The 23,124-nt window shown below is 41.1% G+C and overlaps 1 protein-coding gene across 7 annotated transcripts in view; it reads left to right on the forward strand.

The window, feature by feature from the left end:
- Nucleotides 1–23,124, forward strand: part of MCF2L2 (MCF.2 cell line derived transforming sequence-like 2) — a 299,932-nt gene that overhangs the window by 146,147 nt on the left and 130,661 nt on the right. For all 7 annotated transcript variants that reach the window (XM_055409620.2, XM_055409628.2, XM_055409637.2 and 4 more), the window contains exons 13-14: nt 2,823–3,000; nt 13,874–13,965. In XM_055409620.2, coding sequence (XP_055265595.2) covers nt 2,823–3,000; nt 13,874–13,965 — 270 coding nt within the window. The remainder of the gene's footprint in view (nt 1–2,822; nt 3,001–13,873; nt 13,966–23,124) is intronic.

Genomic DNA, 23,124 nt, shown 5'->3' on the forward strand with positions numbered 1-23,124 from the left:
TGTTCATTTCTAAGACAAACCATTCAATATTACAGTAATCCAAGTCTATGCCCTGACCAGTAATGCTGAAGAAGCTGAGGTTGAATGGTTCTATGAAGACCTACAAGACCTTCTAAAACTAACACCTAAAAAAAGATGTCCTTTTCATGATAGGGGACTGGAATGCAAAAGTATAAAGTCAAGAAATACCTGGAGTAACAGGCTAATTTGGCCTTGGAATACAGAATGAAGCAGGGCAAAGGCTAATAGAGTTTTGCCCAGAGAACACACTGGTCGTAGCATACGCCCTCTTCCAACAACACAAGAGAAGACTCTACACATGGACATCACCAGATAGTCATTACCAAAATCATATTGATTATATTCTTTGCAGCCAAAAATGGAGAAGCTCTATACAGTCAGCAAAAATAAGACCGTGAGCTGACTGTGGCTCAGATCATGAACTCCTTATTACCAAATTCAGACTTAAATTGAAGAAAGTAGGGAAAACCACCAGACCATTCAGGTATGACATAAATCAAATCCCTTACGATTATACAGTGGAAGTGAGAAATAGATTCAAGGGATTATATCTGATAGAGTGCCTGAAGAACTATGGATGGAGGTTCGTGACGGTGTACAAGAGTCAGGGATCAAGACCATCCCCAAGAAAAAGAAATGCAGAAAGGCCAAATGGCTGTCTGAGGAGGCCTTACAAATAGCTGTGTAAGGAAGAGAAGCGAAAGGCAAAGGAGAAAAGGAAAGATTCACCCATTTGAATGCAGAGTTCCAAAGAAAGCAAGGAGAAATAAGAAAGCCTTCCTCAGTGATCAGTGCAAAGAAATAGAGGAAAACAACAGAATGGGAAAGACTAAGATCTCTTCAAGAAAATTAGAGATATCAAGGGAATGTTTCATGCAAAGATGGGCACAATAAAGTACAGAAATGGTATGGACCTAATAGAAGCAGAAGATATTAAGAAGAGGTGGCAAGAATACACAGAAGAACTATACAAAAAAGATCTTCATGACCCAGATAATCACGATGGTGTGATCACTCACCTAGAGCCAGACATCCAGGAACACAAAGTCAAGTGGACCTTAGGAAGCATCACTACAAACAAAGCTAGTGGAGGCGATGGAATTCCAGTTGAGCTATTTCAAATCCTAAAAGATGATGCTGTGAAAGTGCTGCACTCAATAAGCCAGCAAATTTGGAAAACTCAGCAGTAGCCACAGGACTGGAAAAGGTCATTTTTCATTCAAAAAGTTTTCATTCCAATTCCAAAGAAAGGCAATGCCAAAGAATGCTCAACTACTGCATAATTGCACTCATTTCACACTCTAGCAAAGTAATGCTCAAAATTCTCCAAGCCAGGCTTCAACAGTACATGAACCGTGAACTTCCAGATGTTCAAGCAGGTTTTAGAAAAGGCAGAAGAACCAGAGATCGAATTGTCAACATCTGTTGGATCATTGAAAAAGCAAGAGAATTTCAGAAAAGCATCTACTTCTTCTTTAGTGACTATGTCAAAGCCTTTGACTGTGTGGATCACAACAAACTATGGAAAATTCTTAGAGATGGGAATACCAGACCACCTGATCTGCCTCCAGAGAAATCTATATGCAGGTCAGGAAGCAACAGTTAGAACTGGACATGGAACAACAGACTGGTTCCAAATTGGGAAAGGAGTACGTCAAGGCTGTATATTGATTGTCACCCTGCTTATTTAACTTATATGCAGAGTACATTATGAGAAATGCTGGACTGGATGAAGCACAAGCTGGAATCAAGATTGCCGGGAGAAATATCAATAACCTCAGATATGCAGACGATACCACCCTTATGACAGAAAGCGAAGAACTAAGGAGCCTCTTAAAGAAATTGAAAGAGGAGAGTGAAAAAGTTGGCTTAAAACTGAACATTCAGCAAACTAAGATCATGGCATCTGGTCCCATCACTTCATGGGAAATAGATGGGGAAACAGTGGAAACAGTGCCTGACTTTATTTTTTTGGGCTCCAAAATCACTGCAGATTGTGACTGCAGCCATGAAATTAAAAGATGCTTGCTCCTTGGAAGAAAAGTTATGACCAATCTAGATAGCATATTAATAAGCAGAGACATTTCTTTGCCAACCAAGGTCCATCTAGTCAAAGTTTTGGTTTTTCCAGTAGTCATGTATGGATGTCAAAGTTGGACTATAATGAAAGCTGAGTGCCAAAGTATTAATGTTTTTGAACTGTGGTGTTGGAGAAGACTCTTGAGAGTTACTTGAACAGTAAGGGGATCCAACTAGTCCATCCTAAAAGAAATCAGTCCTGAGTATTTATTGGAAGGACTGATGCCGAAGCTGATACTCCAGTAATTTGGCCACCTGATGTGAAGAACTGACTCATTTGAAAAGATCCTGATGCTGGGAATGATTGTAGGTGGGAGGAGAAAGGGACAACAGAGGATGAGGTGGTTGGATGGCATCACTGACTCAGTGGACATAAGTTTGTGTAAGCTCTGGGAGTTGGTGATGTCGATAGGGAAGCCTGGCCTGCTGCAGCCCATGGGGTGGCAAAGAGTTGGACACGACTGAGTGACTGAACTGAACTGAACCACTCAGTGCCTGGCAGTGTTCCAGGTGCTGGAGATACAGTGGTGAAAAGAATACAACTGCTGACAATCAAGTGGGAGGTACAGGCTCTTAGAAGCACAATTCTATACAACGCAAGATATGCAATGAGCTGCATATGGATGCTCAGAGCAGAGGGGTAGATGGGAGAAAGGGAATGCCTCATGTTCTCAGATTCATTGCAGAGCCATGAGCTCATGATCTGCTTTTTGTTCCCATAGGCTAAAGCCCAGAAAGTCCTGCAGAAGCTGAGCGACGTGCAGGAAATATTTCACAAGAGACAAATGAGTCTGATGAAACTGGCAGCCAGACAGACTCGCCCAGTGCAACCCGTGGCCCCCCATCCTGAGTCCTCCCCAAAATGGGTGTCACCAAAAATCAGCCAGCCCTCCATCTTGGGTGAGTTTTTTGGGGAAGGAAGTTTTGTGACTTTATGTTTCATCCATGCTCATGAGGATTTAGATTACGCTTAAGATGTATAATGGTCACTGTTTCAACAGATATTATATAAGATATGGAATAGTAAAGGCATTGAAGACATAAATTTAGGTAAAACTGAATGCCTGGATGCCAGGAGAAGTTCACAGTCTAGTAGAAGAACAGTATCAGAGAAGACAATGGCACCCCACTCCAGTACTCTTGCCTGGAAAATCCCATGGACGGAGGAGTCTGGTGGGCTGCAGTCCATGGGGTCGCTAAGGGTCAGACATGACTGGGCGACTTCACTTTCACTTTTCACTTTCATGTACTGGAGAAGGAAATGGCAACCCACTCCAGTGTTCTTGCCTGGAGAATCCCAGGGACGGGGGAGCCTGGTGGGCTGCCGTCTATGGGGTCGCACAGAGTCGGTCATGACTGAAGTGACTTAGCAGCAGCAGCAGCAGAAGAACAGTATAAATGCATGAATAGCATTAGCATAAAATAAGCTTCATTAAGAACCTTTAAAAGGCCAACAAGATTCTGTTAGCAAAAGAGTGGTAAAATTGGTTCTTTGAAAAAAATAAAAAGATGAGTCCTTACACCAATCCTCCATGGTCTTGATTACTATAGCCTACTAATAAGACTTGAGATTAGGTAGTATAAGTCTTCCAACTTTGTTATTTTTCAAGATTGTTCTGGCTATTTTAGGTCCTTTCCATTTCCATATAAATTGTAAAATCACCTTTCAGTTTCTTCTGGGATGAATATGTAGATCACTGAATGAATATATAGTTCAGTTTGGGGAGAACTTTTATCTCACCAATATTGAATCTTTCAACTGATAAATGTTATAATGTTCCATTTATTTAGGTCTTCTTTAACTTTCCTCAACAATATAGTAGTTTTGAGTGTAAAGATCTTAAACATTTCATGTTTTTAAAAAACCGTATGATAAATGGAATTTACCGTATATAATTATTATCAATAGGAATATATTTCTGTATAGAAATGTAATCATATCATCTGTAAATAAGGACAATTTTACTTGTTTCAATCTTTATGCTTTTTTTCCCCTTGCCCTATGATAATGGCTGGAACTTTTAGTAGAACGTTGAATAGAAGTGTGAGATCAGACATCCATGATTTTTCCCAATTTGTAGGGAAAGAACTTATTGTTCACCTTGAAGTATATGTTAGCAGTAAGTTTTTCACAGACATATTTTATGAGATTGAGAAAGTTCCCTTCTATTCCAGTTTGTTAAGAGTTTTATCATGAATGATTGTTGAATTTTTCAGATGCTCTGTTTGGTGCATTAGTTAGTTACTAGTAGTTGCTCCGTCATGTCCAACTCTTTGCGACCACATGCACTATGGCCTGCCAGGCTCCTCTATCAATGGAATTCTCCAGTCAAGAATACTGGAGTGAGTTGCCATTTTCTTCTCCAGGAGATCTTCCCAACCCTGGGATCAAAATTGCCTCGCTTATGTCTCCTGCATTGGCAGGCAGGTTCTTTACCACTAGTGCCACCTGGGAAGCGCTATGTATGATTTTTCTCCTTTATTGATTTATATGGTGGACTACAGTGATTTATTTTTATGTTAGAACAATCATGCATTCTGGGTGAACACTCTTGGATATGATATATATATATATAAAATTTGTTGCCACATGTATTTTGAAACTGATATTAAACATATACAGATTCATAATTATTTTATTTTGCAGATATATTGGCCCTTTTATAATAATGAAATATCATTCTTTCCCTTCTTATCTTTAGTAATAGGCCCTGTATTGAAGTCTACTTTGTCAGATATTAATATTGCCATTCCAGCTTTCTTATGCTTAATGTCTACATGATACACTTTTTCCATTCTTCTATTTCTGACTTTATTTTCAAAGTATATTTCTTATAGACAGCTTTACTTGGGTCTCACCTTTTAAAATATTATGTTAACTTCTATCTTCTAATTAGTGTTTAATTGATTTTACATAATATGTAATTATTGATATAGTTGGATTTAGAGCTACTATTTCGTTATTTGTTCTCTATTTGTCTCATATTTTTTTATTCCTCTGATCTCCTTTCCTGACTTTTTTGCGTTTAGCCATTTCTTAGTGTTCTGTTTTAATTCCTCTACTGACTTTTTACATACATACACACATGCCTTTTTGCATTGTTTTTCCCCAGGTGTTTCTTCTAGGTATTACCATGTGTGTCCCTAATTTCTCACGATCTACTTTGAGTTAATATTGTAGCACATTGTGTAAATACAGGAAATTTGCAACAGTATAGTTGCATATGCCGTTTAATCATCTTCTGTGCTATTCTTATCCTAGATATTACATCAACATATGTTCAGTTCAGTTCAGTCGTTCAGTCGTGTCCGACTCTTTGCGACCCCATGAATCACAGCACGCCAGGCCTCCCTGTCCATCACCATACCCCATATTCTGTTATAATTTTTGCTTTAAACAGGTATATATCTTTCAACAAAATTTGGAGAAAGGACGAAAAAAGGAAAAAATATATAGATAATTTTATATTTACTTCCTATTCACCATTTCTGATGTTCTTTATTCCTTATTGAATTACCATCCTGTATTTTGTCTCTTCTGGCTGAAAACCTTCGTTTGGCATTTCTTGTTTTGCAGGTCTGTTTGCAACGAATTCTTTCAGTTTTTGTTTATCTGAAAATTATGGGGTCTTTTGGTAACTCTCCATTTAATACAATTTACAGTCCTCTGTCTCCTACCACATATTAATCTTTTTAGAATTAAAAAGTTGATAACAGTTTAGTGTTATAACTTTAGTGTTTAGTTCACTAAATTCACAGTTTTGTGAATTTCTTTCCAGAATTTTTCCACACACACACACGTACACACGTACACTCAGACACACTTATGCAGGCACACCACAGATACACACAGACATGCACACACAGAGACATCCTTCTTGGATGGTTGGAAACAGGGCTTAGTTCTCCTGACCTCTTATATAGGGTACTTTCCCAAAATTATTTATATTCCTTTCTGTGTCTTTGCTTCCCTCGTTATTATTATTATTATTTTTTGGATTTCCCTCATTATTTTAAAGGACATATATTCGTTACAAATAAACAAAGCACGATGATAGATTGTTTCTCAGCTTTTCAAACACAAGACTTCATAGTAATTAATGACCCTCCTAGGATCCACAGATCTTCGATGTGTCTGACAGGTACTGTGGACTTTGGTCAGGCGACTTGCTTATTTTGTATAATGCTCCTATGCTTTTGTTTTAGAAATTAACCACTGAGTGTGGATTCTAGATGGTTGATAACAGGATTTTCAAACACATTCATCATCAGACTTAGTAACTGAGTCCATGCCAAGATAAAGTATTATATTTCACAGTGTAAGGAACATGGTCAAGGCCACTTAGAGATGGGAGATGGAATCTCAGCTCTGACTCTTGGTAGCCAAGTGTCTTGAGTACTTTGAACCTCTCTGAAGTACACAAGGAACGTGAAAACATTGTTTGGTGGCTATGTGTGCCCATTCTGTCTGACTTTGCAACCATGTGGGCTGCAGCCTGTCAGACTCCTCTGTCCATTGAGTTTTCCAGGCAGGAATACTGGAGTGGCTTCCCATTTCCTACTCCAGGGGATCTTGCCAACCCAGGATTCGAACTTGCATCTTCTGTGTCTCTTGCATTGGCAAACGGATTCTTTACCACTGTGCCACCTGGGAAGCCCCCTTTTGTGGCTATAATAGTAGCTAAAATATAATGAGTACTTACCAAGACCTAAACACTTTGTGCATATTAATTCACTAAGACCTCATACATACATACATACATACTGTTCAGTTCAGTCGCTCAGTCGTGTCCAACTCTTTGCAATTCCATGAATCGCAGCACGCCAGGCCTCCCTGTCCATCACCAACTCCCAGAGTTTACCCAAACTCATGTCCATCGAGTCGGTGATACCATCCAGCCATCTCATCCTCTGTCGTCCCCTTCTCCTCCTGCCTCAAATCCCTCCCAGCATCAGGGTCTTTTCCAATGAGTCAACTCTTCCCATGAGGTGGCCAAAATATTGGAGTTTCAGCTTTAGCATCTGTCCTTCCAATGAACACCCAGGACTGATCTCCTTTAGAATGGACTGGTTGGATCTCCTTGCAGTCCAAGGGACACTCAAGAGTCTTCTCCAGCACCACAGTTCAAAAGCATCAATTCTTCGGTGCTCAGCTTTTTTTATAGTTCAACTCTCACATCCATACATGACCACTGGAAAAACCATAGCCTTGACTAGATGGACCTTTGTTGGCAAAGTAATATCTCTGCTTTGTAATATGTTATCTAGGTTGGTCATAACTTTCCTTCCAAGGAGTAAGTATCTTTTAATTTCATGGCTGCAATCACCATCTGCAGTGATTTTGGAGCCCCCAAAAATAAAGTCTGACACTGTTTCCAGTGTTTCCCCATCTATTTGCCATGAAGTGATGGGACCAGATGTCATGATCTTAGTTTTCTGAATTTTGAGCTTTAAGCCAACTTTCTCACTCTCCTCTTTCACTTTCATCAAGAGGCTTTTTAATTTCCTCTTCACTTTCTGCCATCGGAGAAGGCAATGGCAAGCCACTCCAGTACTCTTGCCTAAAAAATCCCATGGATGGAGGAGCCTGGTAGGCTGCAGTCCGTGGGGTCGCTATGGGTCGGACACGACTGAGCGACTTCACTTTCACTTTCACACATTGGAGAAGGAAATGGCAACCCACTCCAGTGTTCTTGCCTGGAGAATCCCAGGGACGGGGGAGCCTGGTGGGCTTCCGTCTATGGGGTCACACAGAGTCGGACACGACTGAAGTGACTTAGCAGCAGCAGTAGCAGTCACTTTCTGCCATAAGGGTGAAATTATGGAACCATGTTATGGAATTGTGAACTTCCAGATGTTCAAGCTGGTTTTAGAAAAGGCAGAGGAACTAGAGATCAAATTGCCAATATCTGCTGGATCATGGAAAAAGCAAGAGAGCTCCAGAAAAACATCTATTTTTTCTTTATTGACTATGCCAAAGCCTTTGACTGTGTGGATCACAATAAACTGGAAAATTCTGAAAGAAATGGGAATACCAGACTACCTGACCTACCTCTTGAGAAATCTATATGCAGATCAGGAAGCAACAATTAGAACCAGACATGGAACAACAGACTGGTTCCAAATAGGAAAAGGAGTACGTCAAGGCTGTATATTGTCACCCTGCTTATTTAACTTATATGCAGAGTACATCATGAGAAATGCTGGGCTGGAAGAAGCACAAGCTGGAATCAAGATTGCCGGGAGAAATATCAATACATACTGTAGGCTTTCTTATTATTCTCCACTTTGCAGATGAATAAGCTAAAGCCATTATCTTCACTACCTCCACCATAGTTTCAGTTCAGTTCAGTTCAGTTGCTCAGTCGTGTTTGACTCTTTAAGACCCCATGAATCCCAGCACACCAGGCCTCCCTGTCCATCACCAACTCCCGGAGTTCACCCAAACTCATGTCGGTAATGCCATCCAGCCATCTCATCCTCTGTCACCAGAGTTTGACCCCAGGTAAATAACAGGGAGGGAACACAGCCCCACCCATCAACAGAAAATAGGATTAAAGATTTACTGAGCATGGCACTGCCTATCAGAAGAAGACCCAGTTTCCCCTTCAGTCTCTCAGGAAGCTTCCATAAGCCTCTTATCCATCTCCATCAGAGGGCACACAGACTGAAAACCACAATCACAGAAAACTAACCAATCTGATCACATGGACCACAGCCTTGTCTAACTCAATGAAACTATGAGCCATGCCGTGTAGGGCCACCCAAGACAGATGGGTTATAGTGGAGAGTTCTGACAAAACGTGGTCCACTGGAGAAGGGGATGGCAAACCACTTCAGTATTATTGCCTTGAGAACCCCATGAGCAGTATGAAAAGGCAAATAGATAGGACACTGAAAGATGAACTCCCCAGGTCAGTAGGTGCCCAATATGCTACTGGAGATCAGTGGAGAAATAACTCCAGAAAGAATGAATAGACAGAGCCAAAGCAAAACAACACCCAGTTAGGGATGTGACTGGTGATGGAAGTAAAGTCTGATGCTGTATAGAGCAGTATAGCATAGGAACCTGGAATGTTAGGTCCATGAATTAAGGCAAATTGGAAGTGGTCAGACAGGAGATGGCAAGATTGAACATCGACATTTTAGGAATCAGCGAACTAAAATGGACTGGAATGGGTGAATTGAACTCAGATGACCATTATATCCACTACTGTGGGCAAGAATCCCTTAGAAGAAATAGAATAGCCATCATAGTCAACAAAAGAGTCTGAAATGCAGTACTGGGATGCAATCTCAAAAATGACAGAATGATCTCTGTTTGTTTCCAAGGCAAACCATTTAGTATCACAGTAATCCTAGTCTATGCCCTGACCAGTAAAGCTGAAGAAGCTGAAGTTGAGCGGTTCTATGAAAACCTTCTAGAAATAACAATCAAAAAAAGATGTCCTTTTCATGATAGGGGACTGGAATGCAAAAGTATAAAGTCAAGAAATACCTGGAGTAACAGGCTAATTTGGCCTTGGAATACAGAATGAAGCAGGGCAAAGGCTAATAGAGTTTTGCCAAGAGAACACACTGGTCATAGCAAACACCCTCTTCCAACAACACAAGAGAAGACTCACTACATGGACATCACCAGATGGTCATTACCAAAATCATATTGATTATATTCTTTGCAGCCAAAGATGGAGAAGCTCTATACAGTCAGCAAAAATAAGACCGGGAGCTGACTGTGGCTCAGATCATGAACTCCTCATTGCCAAATTCAGACTTAAATTGAAGAAAGTAGGGAAAACCACCAGACCATTCAGGCCTGACCTAAATCAAATCCCTTACGATTATACAGTGAAAGTGAGAAATAGATTCAAGGGATTATATCTGATAGACGGAGTGCCTGAAGAACTATGGATGGAGGTTCGTGACATTGTACAGGAGGCAGGGATCAAGACCATCCCCAAGAAAAAGAAATGCAGAAAGGCCAAATGACTGTCTGAGGAGGGCTTACAAATAGCTGTGAAAAGAGGAGACGCAAAAGGCAAAGGAGGAAAGGAAAGATACACCCATTTGAATGCAGAGTTCCAAAGAATAGTAAGGAGAAATAAGAAAGCCTTCCTCAGTGATCAGTGCAAAGAAATAGAGGAAAACAAAACAACAGAAAGGGAAAGACTAGAGATCTCTTCAAGAAAATTAGAGATATCAAGGGAATGTTTCATGCAAAGATGGGCACAATAAAGGACAGAAATGGTATGGACCTAACAGAAGCAGAAGATATTAAGAAGAGGTGGCAAGAATACACAGAAGAACTGTACAAAAAAGATCTTCATGACCCAGATAATCACAGTGGTGTGATCACTCACCTAGAGTCAGACATCCTGGAATGTGAAGTCAAGTGGGCCTTAGGTATCATCACTATGAACAAAGCTAGTGGGGGTGATGGAATTCCAGTTGAGCTATTTCAAATCCTAAAAGATGATGCTGTCAAAGTGCTGCACTCAATATGCCAGCAAATTTGGGAAACTCAGCAGTGGCCACAGGACTGGAAAAGGTCAGTTTTCATTCCAATCCCAAAGAAAGGCAATGCCAAAGAATTCTCAAACTACCGCACAATTGCACGCATCTCACACTCTAGCAAAGTAATGCTCAAAATTCTCTAAGCCAGGCTTCAATAGTTCATGAACCGTGAACTTCCAGATCTTCAAGGTGGATTTAGAAAAGGCAGAGGAACCAGAGATCAAATTGTCAACATCTGTTGGATTATTGAAAATGCGAGAGAATTTCAGAAAAGCATCTACTTCGCTTTATTGACTACACCAAAGCCTTTGACTGTGTGGATCACAACAAACTGTGGAAAACTTAAAGAGTTTAGGAATACCAGACCGCCTGACCTGCCTCCTGAAAAATCTGTATGCAGGTGAGGAAGCAACAGTTAGAACTGGACATGGAACAACAGACTGGTTCCAAATAGGAAAAGGAGTACGTCAAGGCTGTATATTGATTGTCACCCTGCTTCTTTAACTTATATGCAGAGTACATCATGAGAAATGCTGGACTGGATGAAGCACAAGCTGGAATCAAGATTGCCAGGAGAAATATCAATAACCTCAGATATGCAGATTTCACCACCATTATGGCAGAAAATGAAGAGCAACTATAAAGCCTCTTGATGAAAGTGAGAGATGAGTGAAAAATTTGGTTTAAAACTCAGTATTCAGCAAACTAAGATCATGGCATCTGGTCCCATCACTGCTTGGGAAATAGATGGGGAAACAGTGGAAACAGTGGCTGACTTTATTTTGGGGGTCTCCAAAATCACTGCAAATGGTGACTGCTGACATAAAATTAAAAGACACTTGCTCCTTGGGGGAAAAGTTATGACCAACTTAGATAGCATATTAAAAAGCAGAGACATTGTTTTTCCAACCAAGGTCCATATAGTCAAAGCTATGGATTTTCCAGTAGTCATGTACGGATGTGAAAGCCGGACTATAACGAAAGCTGAGTTCCAAAGAATTGATGGTTTTGAAATGTGTTTTTAGAGAAGACTTTTGAGAGTCCCTTGGACAGCAAGGAGATCCAACCAGTCCATCCTAAAAGAAATCAGTCCTGAATATTTATTGGAAGGACTGATGCTGAAGCTGAAAGTGTAATACTTTGGCCACCTGATGTGAAGAACTTACTCATGTGAAAACACCCTGATGCTGGGAAAGATTGTGAGAAGGGATGACAGAGGATGAGATGGTTGGATGGCATCAGTATCTCAATGTACACGAGTCTGAGTAAACTCTGGGTGTGTTGGTAATGGACAGGAAGGCCTGGCATGCTGCAGTCCATGGGGTCGCAAAGATCAGACAAGACTGAGCGACTGAACTGAACTGAAGCTAAGGCTCTTTGATAATGTATGCTTCATATGTGGAAAAGCAAAACTTGAACTCTGGCAACATTGCTCCCACATCCTTGCCTTTAACTTCACTGCTGTACCTGACAGAGTTAAGGGGAAGTGGTTCTCAGTCTGGGTATTCCCAATCAGTATATGCATTTCTAGCTTCCTGTTACTAGGCCTAGAATCACTCAGGTTACAGAGATCCTGCAGAGAACGAGGAGCCCAATGGGTTGTCCATTGTTATAAAATAGCTTCAGCAGTCATACAACCTGGGGTAGCTATCTGTGCACTTCACTACAGATTTCAATGTAACATGTATAGAAAACACACAGAAAGATCAAGGGGCTTCCAGTTGGCTCACAGAGGCTTGGGAAGGGCCTGTGGAGGCAAGACAGTCAACCTCCATCAAGTCTGCCACACATAAGCATCCGGGTGGTATTGGTGACATTGGGTGGATGACATTTTGGCCACCGGACCTAGAAATGCTCATATCCTGTCCTGGGTTAATTGCATGTATCCTGTGAATTTCCCAAAGGAACTGTATATACAAGGGTGGTGATGGTGACAAGTAAGAACGTAAAGTACCACTTACTTACTAGTCTTGTAATCATCACCCCCAGGGCAGCCTTCTGGTAAAACTGGGTTCAGTTCAGTTCAGTGGCTCAGTTGTGTCCAACTCTTTGCGACCCCATGAATCACAGCACGCCAGGCCTCCCTGTCCATCACCAACTCCCGGAGTTCAGTCAAACTCAGGTCCATCGAGTCGGTGATGCCATCCAGCCATCTCATTCTCTGTCGTCCCCTTCTCCTTCTGCCCCAAATCCCTCCCAGCATCAGAGTCTTTTCCAGTGAGTCAGCTCTTCACATGAGGTGGCCAAAGTATTGGAGCTTCAGCTTTAGCATCAGTCCTTCCAATGAACACCCAGGACTGATCTCCTTTAGAATGGACTGGTTGGATCTCCTTGCAGTCCAAGGGACTCTCAAGAGTCTTCTCCAGCATCACAGTTCAAAAGCATCAAAAGCGGGTTAGAAAGCTACAAATCTAAGCAGGGCTTCTCCTCCCCAAATCCCAGTCTTACTGCCAAATGACCGTGGAGGTTGAAGACGGCTATTTCCCAGGCGTCTCAGTGCCCTGTGGGAAGGAGAGGAGGGGGAGAGAATGATTGAGAGGTAAGAGTAAGAACAAGCCTGCCCAGTTTCCTCCAGACTCAGCAGATTCTTCACACAGTCATCCTGTCCACTAATAAATGCAATTGCATCAGTTCTGGAATGCAACTGTTAGATCATTAGATTAGTAATGATTTCTATCCTCTTACATAATCATAGTGTGTTTAAGTGGTAAGATTTTAGTATTTTTCAAATTTTCTATTAATAATCACTAATTAATTACCTGTATAATGGAAAGAATACACTCCAGAGTAGAGTGTGGTACCTAGAATTCAATCTTCCAATCCAAGAACAACATCAAGTGCAATGTTATACATTGCAAATGAAAATGCTAAAGCATCAGTGTATAAACAGAATCCATGAAGCTTAGAATAGTTAAAGAAGACTTCATGAAGAAAACAACTTTTTCACTGGGCCTTAAAAATGGGAATGATGGAAACTATCATTTTTACCACATTACCTTGATTGATTGGTTGCAGTTTGATGTTTTCCTTGGTGTTGGGTATGACGTTTTTCTCTTTGGATCAAGTGCCTGGGATCAAGGACTCTTTCTTTTCTGCATCTCATCTTCACTTTCAATTTCATCTACTATTTTGAAAATCACTGTAGCAGCTCAATTAAGCTTTGTTAATCAACTACATCAGCATGATCCAAGTCAGGCTAAATGCTCTGAGTTATTAGCCAACTAGCCAAATTAATGGCAGATTTCCTTTATTTCTCTAGTTCCTCATCAGAAAACATCTGAGGAACCTTATGCAGAGAAAGCTTTAAACTCAGAGGAAAAGGAAGATGATGGGACTAAATCTGAAGTCAAGGTAAGATCACCTTTCCTTTACTGATAGAAATTTCTGGCCTGTATAAGAGTGCTGCCATAATTATCAATAAACCAATAAATTGTGTTTCCCTATTTTTTATCTATCATCACCCCCAGAAGATGTGCCAGTTAAGGCACGTAGCACTCCCAAGAGATGAGCTTTGTAGAATTTCTTCCTTTTCTTAATTGCAAGTAAAAATGAAAAGCTGTTTGGTCATTCATAACGTATTTGGGGCTTCCCCAAGAGATGAGCTTTGTAGAATTTCTTCCTTTTCTTAATTGCAACTAAAAATGAAAAGCTGTTTGGTCATTCATAACGTATTTGGGGCTTCCCAGGTGACGCTAGTGGTAAAGAACCGCCTACCAATGCAGGAGACAGAAGAGACGTGGGTCAGGAAGATCCCCTGGAGGAGGGCATAACAACCCACTCCAGCATTCTTGCCTAGAGAATCCCATGGATAGAGGAGCCTGGTGGGCTACAGTCCACAGGGTTGCAAAGAGTCAGTCACGACTAAAACAACTTAGCATAGCAACAGCATAATGTACATGATTGTTGGTAGATAATGTTTTATTGAAGAAAAAACCATTTTATTCATTCCTATAATCTGACTTCATATTCAAAATTGGTAGAACAGTGTATGCTTTATATATATAAAAGAACATGACAAAATTGCATACCACTACACATACACACACACACACACACATATAGCTGATGTACTCCAAATAAGTACTGTGGATTGTACCAAAGTCATTTTCTTGCTTTTAATACTATACTCTAGTTGTGTGAGATGTTAACATTTGAGGAGGTTGGGGGAAGAATTCATGGGACTTACCTGTACATTTATTTGTAAAGTCATGTGAATCTACAATTATTTCAAAATAAAAGTTTTTTTAAAAAAAGCATAAGCTTTGGAATCTGGCAGACCTAGATTTAAGCAACATAACCTCTCTACACCTCAGTTTCTCATCTGTAAAACTGGTAATAACAACAGTTACCTCCTGAAACGGTTTCAAACATCAATAGAAAATTTGAAAACGGCCAAGCACTGTATAATTGTAAAGTAACGCTATATTCAAAAACCCATGCAAAATGAATGATGAATATATATTGCTGTTTAGCAGCAGGTCCCCTTTCCTCTGTCTCACTGAAAAATTAAATATCTGGCTGACTGAATGGTTCTGAAACAGAAGCCAGTGGACTGTGGGTTCAAATGTACTTCACCAATAGTTCATATTCATCATCAGTTTCTAATGTGTCCAAATCTAGGTGCCACCAACAGAGAATCCACTGACCATTAAGGAGTCAGGCAGAAAGCAAGTCACAGGCTTTGCCCCCTGGAGGAAGAAACAATGTGGGAACTAGTTCCCAGCAGACTTTTCTTAGAGAGGAAGTTGCATTCTTCTGTGTTTGTTCAGCCATCCTTCTGTATTCCGGGCAGACAAGGACACTGTTATTGCTATTTTAGAATCCCTGATAGTTGTAGGTATTACATCACCATGACTTCCAGAGTTAGGAAACAGTTTGCAACTTCATACAGTCTTTTAAAATTATTTTTTTTGTCAATGTCTTTGTCTGGTTTTGGTATCAGGGTAATGGTGGCTTCATAGAATAACTTTGGGAGTGTTTCCTCCTCTTCAGCCTTTTGGAAAAGTTTGAGAATGATCAGTTTAAGTTCTTATTTGTATGTGTGGTAGAAATCCCCAGTGAAGCCCTCTGGTCCTGGACTTTTGTTTGCAAGGAGTTTTGATCATTATTATTATTACGGATTCTATCTCACTTCCAGTGATCAATCTGCTCAGATTATCTATTTCTTCTTGATTCAGTTTAGTGGGCTGTATGTTTCTAAAAGCTTGTCAGTTTCCTCTAGGTTGTCAAATTTGTTGGCATATAATTATTCATAGTATCATACAGTCTTGGTCAGATATTTTTTGAAATGGGCAAATGTAATTAAACTTCACCTGACTTAACATTCATGAAGTCTGTGAAATCATTAAGTTATATAAAAAGGGTTTAACTGTGATCACCTTCAAAATTGAGCATCAGTCTACCTTTTTCTGTACCCTGGTCTCCAGAGAATGTCATCTTTGAAGGTGAGGTCTGTGTCAAGTGCACCAGAGCCCGATTGGGTACCTGAACTCATATGTCATTGCATTGACTCACAATGTGATTTCAACTTATTTCATATCTCTGTGACCTACTTTGCCTATCTTTAGACATCATATTTATGACCTGTACACTTTTTGTTATTTATTTTTAATTGAAGGATAATTGCTTTACAGTATTGTGTTGGTTTCTACCAAACATAAACATGAATCAGCCATAGGTTTACCATACTTTATAAAGATGCCACGGGAGTTGTCAGTATGTAAAGGTTCTCCTATATAAGAATTCAAATTAGATTAAGTTATTTCAAAAATTGTAAACAATATGAGTGCTATTGTTTTATTTGTTATAAAAGGAAAAAAAAGGAAATATTGTCAGTAAAATAAAGCACCTTTCCTCAGGGAAAACCGCAAAGTATTTAAGGCCCAAGGTTTCCATAAGCTATATTTATCAGTTACTCTGATGTTCAGTTCAGTTCTGTTCAGTCACTCAGTCTGCCTGATTCTTTGTGACTCCATGAATCACAGCACGCCACGCCTCCTTGTCCATCACCAACTCCCGGAGTTCACTCAAACTCATGTCCATCGAGTTGGTGATGCCATCCAGTCATCTCATCCTCTGTTGTCCCCTTCTCCTCCTGCCCCCAATCCCTGCCAGCATTAGGGTCTTTTCCAATGAGTCAACTCTTCACATACTCCAAAGTATTGGAGTTTCAGCTTCAGCATCAGTCCTTCCAATGAACACCCAGGACTGATCTCCTTTAGGATGGACTGGCTGGATCTCCTTGCAGTCCAAGGGACTCTCAAGAGTCTTCTCCAACACCACAGTTCAAAAGCATCAATTCTTCAGCGCTCAGCTTTCTTCACAGTCCAATTCTCACATCCATACATGACCACTGGAAAAACCATAGCCTTGACTGCTGCTGTTGCTGCTAAGTCACTTCAGTCGTGTCCGACTCTGTGTGACCCCATAGACGGAAGCCCACCAGGCTCCCCCGTCCCTGGGATTCTCCAGGCAAGAACACTGGAGTGGGTTGCCATTTCCTTCTCCAATGTGTGAAAGTGAAAAGTGAAAGTGAAGTTGCTCAGTCGTGTCCGACCCTTAGCGACCCCACGGACTGCAGCCTATCAGGCTCCTCCATCCATGGGATTTTCTAGGCAAGAGTACTGGAGTGGCTTGCCATTGCCTTCTCCTAGACGGACCTTTGTTGGACCTTGCTTCTATCACCAGTCACATCCACAACTGGGTATTGTTTTGCTTTGGCTCCATCCCTTCATTCTTTCTGAAATTATTTTTCCACTGATCTCCTGTAGCGTATTGGGCACTTACCCACCTGGGGAGTTCCTCTTTCAGTATCCTATCATTTTGCCTTTTCATACTGTTCATGGGGTTACATACTGGTAAAAATAAACAGTGCAGGAACAGGGGTGGCTATAGACAGAGGCCAACAGGGTTGGAAAATGTTGAGTAGGATTCAGAAAACTCTGACCACCAAACCTCTGATTTCTTCCTTCTTCTGCTGTGCTGTTTGTTTAACTCAGGCTCCAAGCCCATCCTGCTAAGATGCTTGCTTCCACTGGGTTTAGGCAGATCACCAACAGCAGAGGTCCTCCTGAGCAGACACAGGTACAGGCTATTGCCATCCTTCTGTGCTTGTGTTGCTTTTTCCCTTGCTGTTGCCTTGTTTAGGCATTTAATGAAGGGCTTTTCTCACAAGAACTTATATGTTAACAGTCAAGGTAGAAAAGCAAGCAGAGTAGGAACAGAGGCTGCCAAACTTCCTCATTTTGGAGAACAGTGGCATGTCAGATTTTTGCTTCTAAAGCCCACGACTATGAGAAGAATAAGCAGAATCCACAGTCATGAACAATATAAGTAGGAAGATAGGAGATTTGTGCACTAAAGCCCCAAATCCTGGACCTAGAAATCAATTTAGAATCAGTAAAGGCAAATTAGTGCTTCCCAAGGTGGGTGGTATAACCAGGAAAATCATTATTCTAAAATATGTAAGAAAACTAGTAAGAAAAAAGGTAAATTAGAAAAGAAGGTTTAGATACATGCCTGGATTGTTCAAAACAGGGATAAGGAGGTTGAATGACACCAAGAACAATCACTGATGCTTGTGTTTTATGGCCACTGTCCAAAGCAGATGACCAGGATAGGAGAACACGCATCTGCCTCCAGGTAACAATTCTGACATCTTTTAAGCTTTAGGCCAGGAACTCAAAGATGAAATGAAGCCACAGCCAGTCTAGGAGAGTGAATCATAAGGTTGTGATAAATGTTCCTCCTTGCCCTCAAGAGGAAATGCTCATGGCCGGGGTGGGGGGGTGGGGGGGGTAGCCTTAAACCCAAACCATTCATGATTGCTCTTTTGTTGACCATGATGGCTACTCCATTTCTTCTAAGGGATTCCTGCCCACAGTAGTAGATATAATAGTCATCTGAGTTAGGAATCCCTTAGAAGAAATGGAGTAGCCATCATGGTCAACAAAAGAGTCCAAAATGCAGTACTTGGATGCAATCTTAAAAACAACAGAATGATTTCTGTTCGTTTCCAAGGCAAACCATTCAATAGTACAGGAATCCAAGTCTATGCCCCAACCAGTAATGCTGAAAAAGCCGAAGTTAAACGGATCTATGAAGACCTACAAGACCTTTTAGAACTAACACCCAAAAAAGATGTCCTTTTCATTATAGGGGACTAGAATGCAAAAGTAGGAAGTCAAGAAACACCTGGAGTAACACGCAAATTTGGCCTTGGAGCACGGAATGAAGCAGGGCAAAGGCTAATAGAGTTTGCCAAGAGAACGCACTGGTCATAGCAAACACCCTCTTCCAACAACACAAGAGAAGACTCTACACGTGGACATCACCAGATGGTCAACACCGAAATCAGATTGATTATATTCTTTGCAGCCAAAGATGGAGAAGCTCTATACAGTTAGCAAAAAACAAGACCGGGAGCTGACTGTGGCTCAGATCATGAACTCCTTATTGCCAAATTCAGACTTAAATTGCAGAGAGTAGGGCAAACCACTAGACCATTCAGATATGACCGAAATCAAATCCCTTATGATTATACAGTGGAAGTAAGAAATAGATTTAACGGACTAGATCTGATAGATAGAGTGCCTGATGAACTATGGATGGAGGTTCGTGACATTGTACAGGAGACAGAGACCAAGACCATCCCCATGGAAAAGAAATGCAAAAAAGCAAAATGGCTGTCTGAGGAGGCCTTACAAATAGCTGTGAAAAGAAGAGAAGTAAAAAGCAAAGGAGAGAAGGAAAGATATAAGCATCTGAATGCAGAGTTCCAAAGAATAGCAAAGAGAGATAAGAAAGCTTTCCTCAGTGATCAATGCAAAGAAATAGAGGAAAACAACAGAATAGGAAAAACAAGAGATCTTTTCAAGAAAATTAGAGATATCAAGGGAACATTTCATGCAAAGATGGGCTCGAATAAGGACAGATATGGTATGGACCTAACAGAAGCAGAAGATATTAAGAAGAGGTGGCAAGAATACACAGAAGAACTGTACAAAAAAGATCTTCACGATGAAGATAATCACGATGGCGTGATCACTCACCTGGAGCCAGACATCTTGGAATGTGAAGTCAAGTGGGCCTTAGAGAGCATCACGACGAACAAAGCTAGTGGAGGTGATGGAATTCCAATTGAGCTATTTCAAATCCTGAAAGATGATGCTGTAAAAGTACTGCACGCAATATGCCAGCAAATTTGGAAAACTCAGCAGTGGCCACAGGACTGGAAAAGGTCAGTCTTCATTCCAATCCCAAAGAAAGGGAATGCCAAAGAATGCTCAAACTACCACACAGTTGCACTCATCTCACACGCTAGTAAAGTTATGCTCAAAATTCTCCAAGCCAGGCTTCAACAATATGTGAACCGTGAACTTCCAGATGTTCAAGCAGGTTTTAGAAAAGGCAGAGGCACCGGAGATCAAATTGCCAACATCTGGTGGATCATGGAGAAAGCAAGAGAGTTCCAGAAAAACATCTATTTCTGCTTCATTGACTATGCCAAAGCCTTTGACTGTGTGGATCACAATAAACTGTGGAACATTCTGAAAGAGATGGGAATCCCAGACCACCTGACCTGCCTCTTGAGAAACCTGTATGCAGGTCAGGAAGCAACAGTTAGAACTGGACATGGAACAACAGACTGGTTCCAAATAGGAAAAGGAGTACGTCAAGGTTGTATATTGTCACCTTGCTTATTTAGCTTATATGCAGAGTACATCATGAGGAACTCTGGGCTGGAAGAAGCACAAGCTGGAATCAAGATTGCTGGGAGAAATATTAATAACCTCAGATATGCAGATGACACCACCCTTATGGCAGAAAGTGAAGAGGAACTCAAAGGCCTCTTGATGAAAGTGAAAGAGGAGAGTGAAAAGTTTGGCTTGAAGCTCAACATTCAGAAAACGAAGATCATGGCATCTGGTCCCATCACTTCATGGGAAATAGATGGGGAAACAGTGGAAACAGTGTCAGACTTTATTTTTGGGGGCTCCAAAATCACTGCAGATGCTGATTGCAGCCATGAAATTAAAAGACGCTTACTCCTTGGAAGGAAAGTTATGACCAACCTAGATAGCATATTAAAAAGCAGAGACATTACTTTGCCAACCAAGGTCCGTCTAGTCAAGGCTATGGTTTTTCCCGTAGTCATGTATGGATGTGAGAGTTGGACTGTGAAGAAAGTTGATCGCCGAAGAATTGATGCTTTTGAACTGTGGTGCTGGAGAAGACTCTTGAGAGTCCCTTGGACTGCAAGGAGATCCAACCAGTCCATTCTAAAAGAGATCAATCCTGGGTGTTCATTGGAAGGACTGATGCTAAAGCTGAAACGCCAATACTTTGGCCACCTCATGCGATGAGTTGACTCACTGGAAAAGAGTCTGATGCTAGGAGGTATTGGGGGCAGGAGGAGAAGGGGACGACAGAGAATGAGATGGCTGGATGGCATCACCGACTCGATGGACATGAGTTTGAGTAAACTCCGGGAGTTGGTGATGGACATTGAGGCCTGGCATGCTGTGATTCATGGGTCACAGAGAATCGGACACGACTGAGCGACTGAACTGAACTTAACTGAATTCATGATTGCAGTTGAAATCACTGATACTACCTGCAAGTAAGATCATGATACAATTTTATCATCATCAGAGAATTCATTCCCAAAAAAGGTTTCCCCTGTTTTGTGGCAGGAGGATCTCTGGTGTGCCAGTTCACAGGAATTTGACAAGCTCAACTTGAGGAAGCAGCAGAGACTCCTGGGGCAGTTTGGCAACTGTGAGGGCATGCGCTTGGCTCCCTGACACTGTCTCTGGGAAAGCCACAGTGGAGTCATTTGCTGTGGTTGCTGGCAGTAGTGAAGTGGCTACTTTCTGTCCTTCATGTCACCAGTTGGAAGTTGAAAGCATGACTCACCAAGGCTGCTTTCCCTTGGCTGCGCATATCACTGCCTCTTTGAAGCTGTAAGGAAGCCAAAGACTGATGAGGGTTTCTTTTTCTTGAACGCCAACCCTCAGGAAAAAGGAAGCGCTGTTGGCCGTGAGCACCATGAACAGTGTTTTTGGGCATCTATTAAAATAACAAGGCCTTTTCAGGCTTCTGAGCAAACAGGCTCCTTCATAATTTTTTTTTTTAAAGTATAAGAAACCAAGGTAAAAAGAAAACTGCGGTGAGGGAATGGTTGCTACCCTGACTGAGGGCCAGACACTGTGCTGGGTCCTGTGTATGTATACCTGACTTCATCACCAGTCCTCAGCTTGTGAGGAAGGTGACCCCTCCTTTATTTTATCTGTGATGCTGTTGAGACTCTGAGGAACTAAGTGAGTTTCCCCAGGGCTCACACATCCAGTAAATGATTGAAGTGGAATCGGGAATTAGTTTACTTCATCTTGCATTTACTTTTCTATCTAATTTAACCTATCTTTGTGATAACTTACTTAATCTACCTAACTGGCAATTTACTTAACCTTTCATCCTCTAACTTTCCTCTTCTGCAAAATGCAGATAAATAAAGTGACCTCCTCCAAGTGGCTGATTACATGAGTAATATATAGAAAGCACCTAGCATGATGTCTGGCATACAGAAGATTCTTAGTAATGTTAGTTTCCCATTTAATCCTATATTTATTTATAAACATAATAAATGTAGAATAATCTGTGTAAGAGATGAAAAGAAGCTGAAAGAAGGTCAGATTCAGGTCTTAAATAGCTTCTCCTTATCTTGAATATGTATCTTTTTGCCAAATGATAACAGATCAGGGCCACATTCAGTTCATTGCTTTCTCATTCTTCTGGATCCCAGAATCTTTCATTTACCGGTTTCTCACCGAGAGAACTATGTGCACTATGTGTGCACATTTCACTGTTCACTTTCTGTGATGTTTTGAAGTCTGGTCATTCTTAGAGATAATAAGAAATTCAAAGAATCCACCAAATCTTGAGCTCCCCAGCCAAGCTCTCTGATCAGTTTCTAGAATGAAGATTCTTAAGGTTTCCTATGTACTACAACCCTGAGAAGCTTATTCACAAAACAGATTCTCAGGCTCCAGCCCTAGAGATGCTAATTCAGGAGGTCTGGGGCAGGGCCCAGGAATCTGAATTTTTAACTTGTGCATATGGTGACTAGAATGCGGGTGGTATAAGGACTGCACTTTTGGTCACATGGGGCTAGAGGCTATATGTGTAGGTCATTCAGACAGAGAAGAAATTATTAAGGTAAATATGGGTCTCAGAAAACAAAGATCATGGCATCTGGTCCCATCACTTCATGGGAAATAGATGGAAAAACAGTGGAAACAGTGTCAGACTTTGTTTTTTTGGGCTCCAAAATCACTGCAGATGCTGATTGCAGCCATGAAATTAAAAGACGCTTGCTCCTTGGAAGGAAAGTTATGACCAACCTTGATAGTATATTAAAAAGCAGAGACATTACTTTGCCAACCAAGGTCCGTCTAGTCAAGGCAATGGTTTTTCCCGTGGTCATGTATGGATGTGAGAGTTGGACTGTGA

This window comes from Moschus berezovskii, chromosome 1 (genome assembly GCF_049115385.1).
Source record: "Moschus berezovskii isolate FMDL1 chromosome 1, NW_MosBer_1.0, whole genome shotgun sequence".
NCBI lineage: Eukaryota > Metazoa > Chordata > Mammalia > Artiodactyla > Moschidae > Moschus > Moschus berezovskii.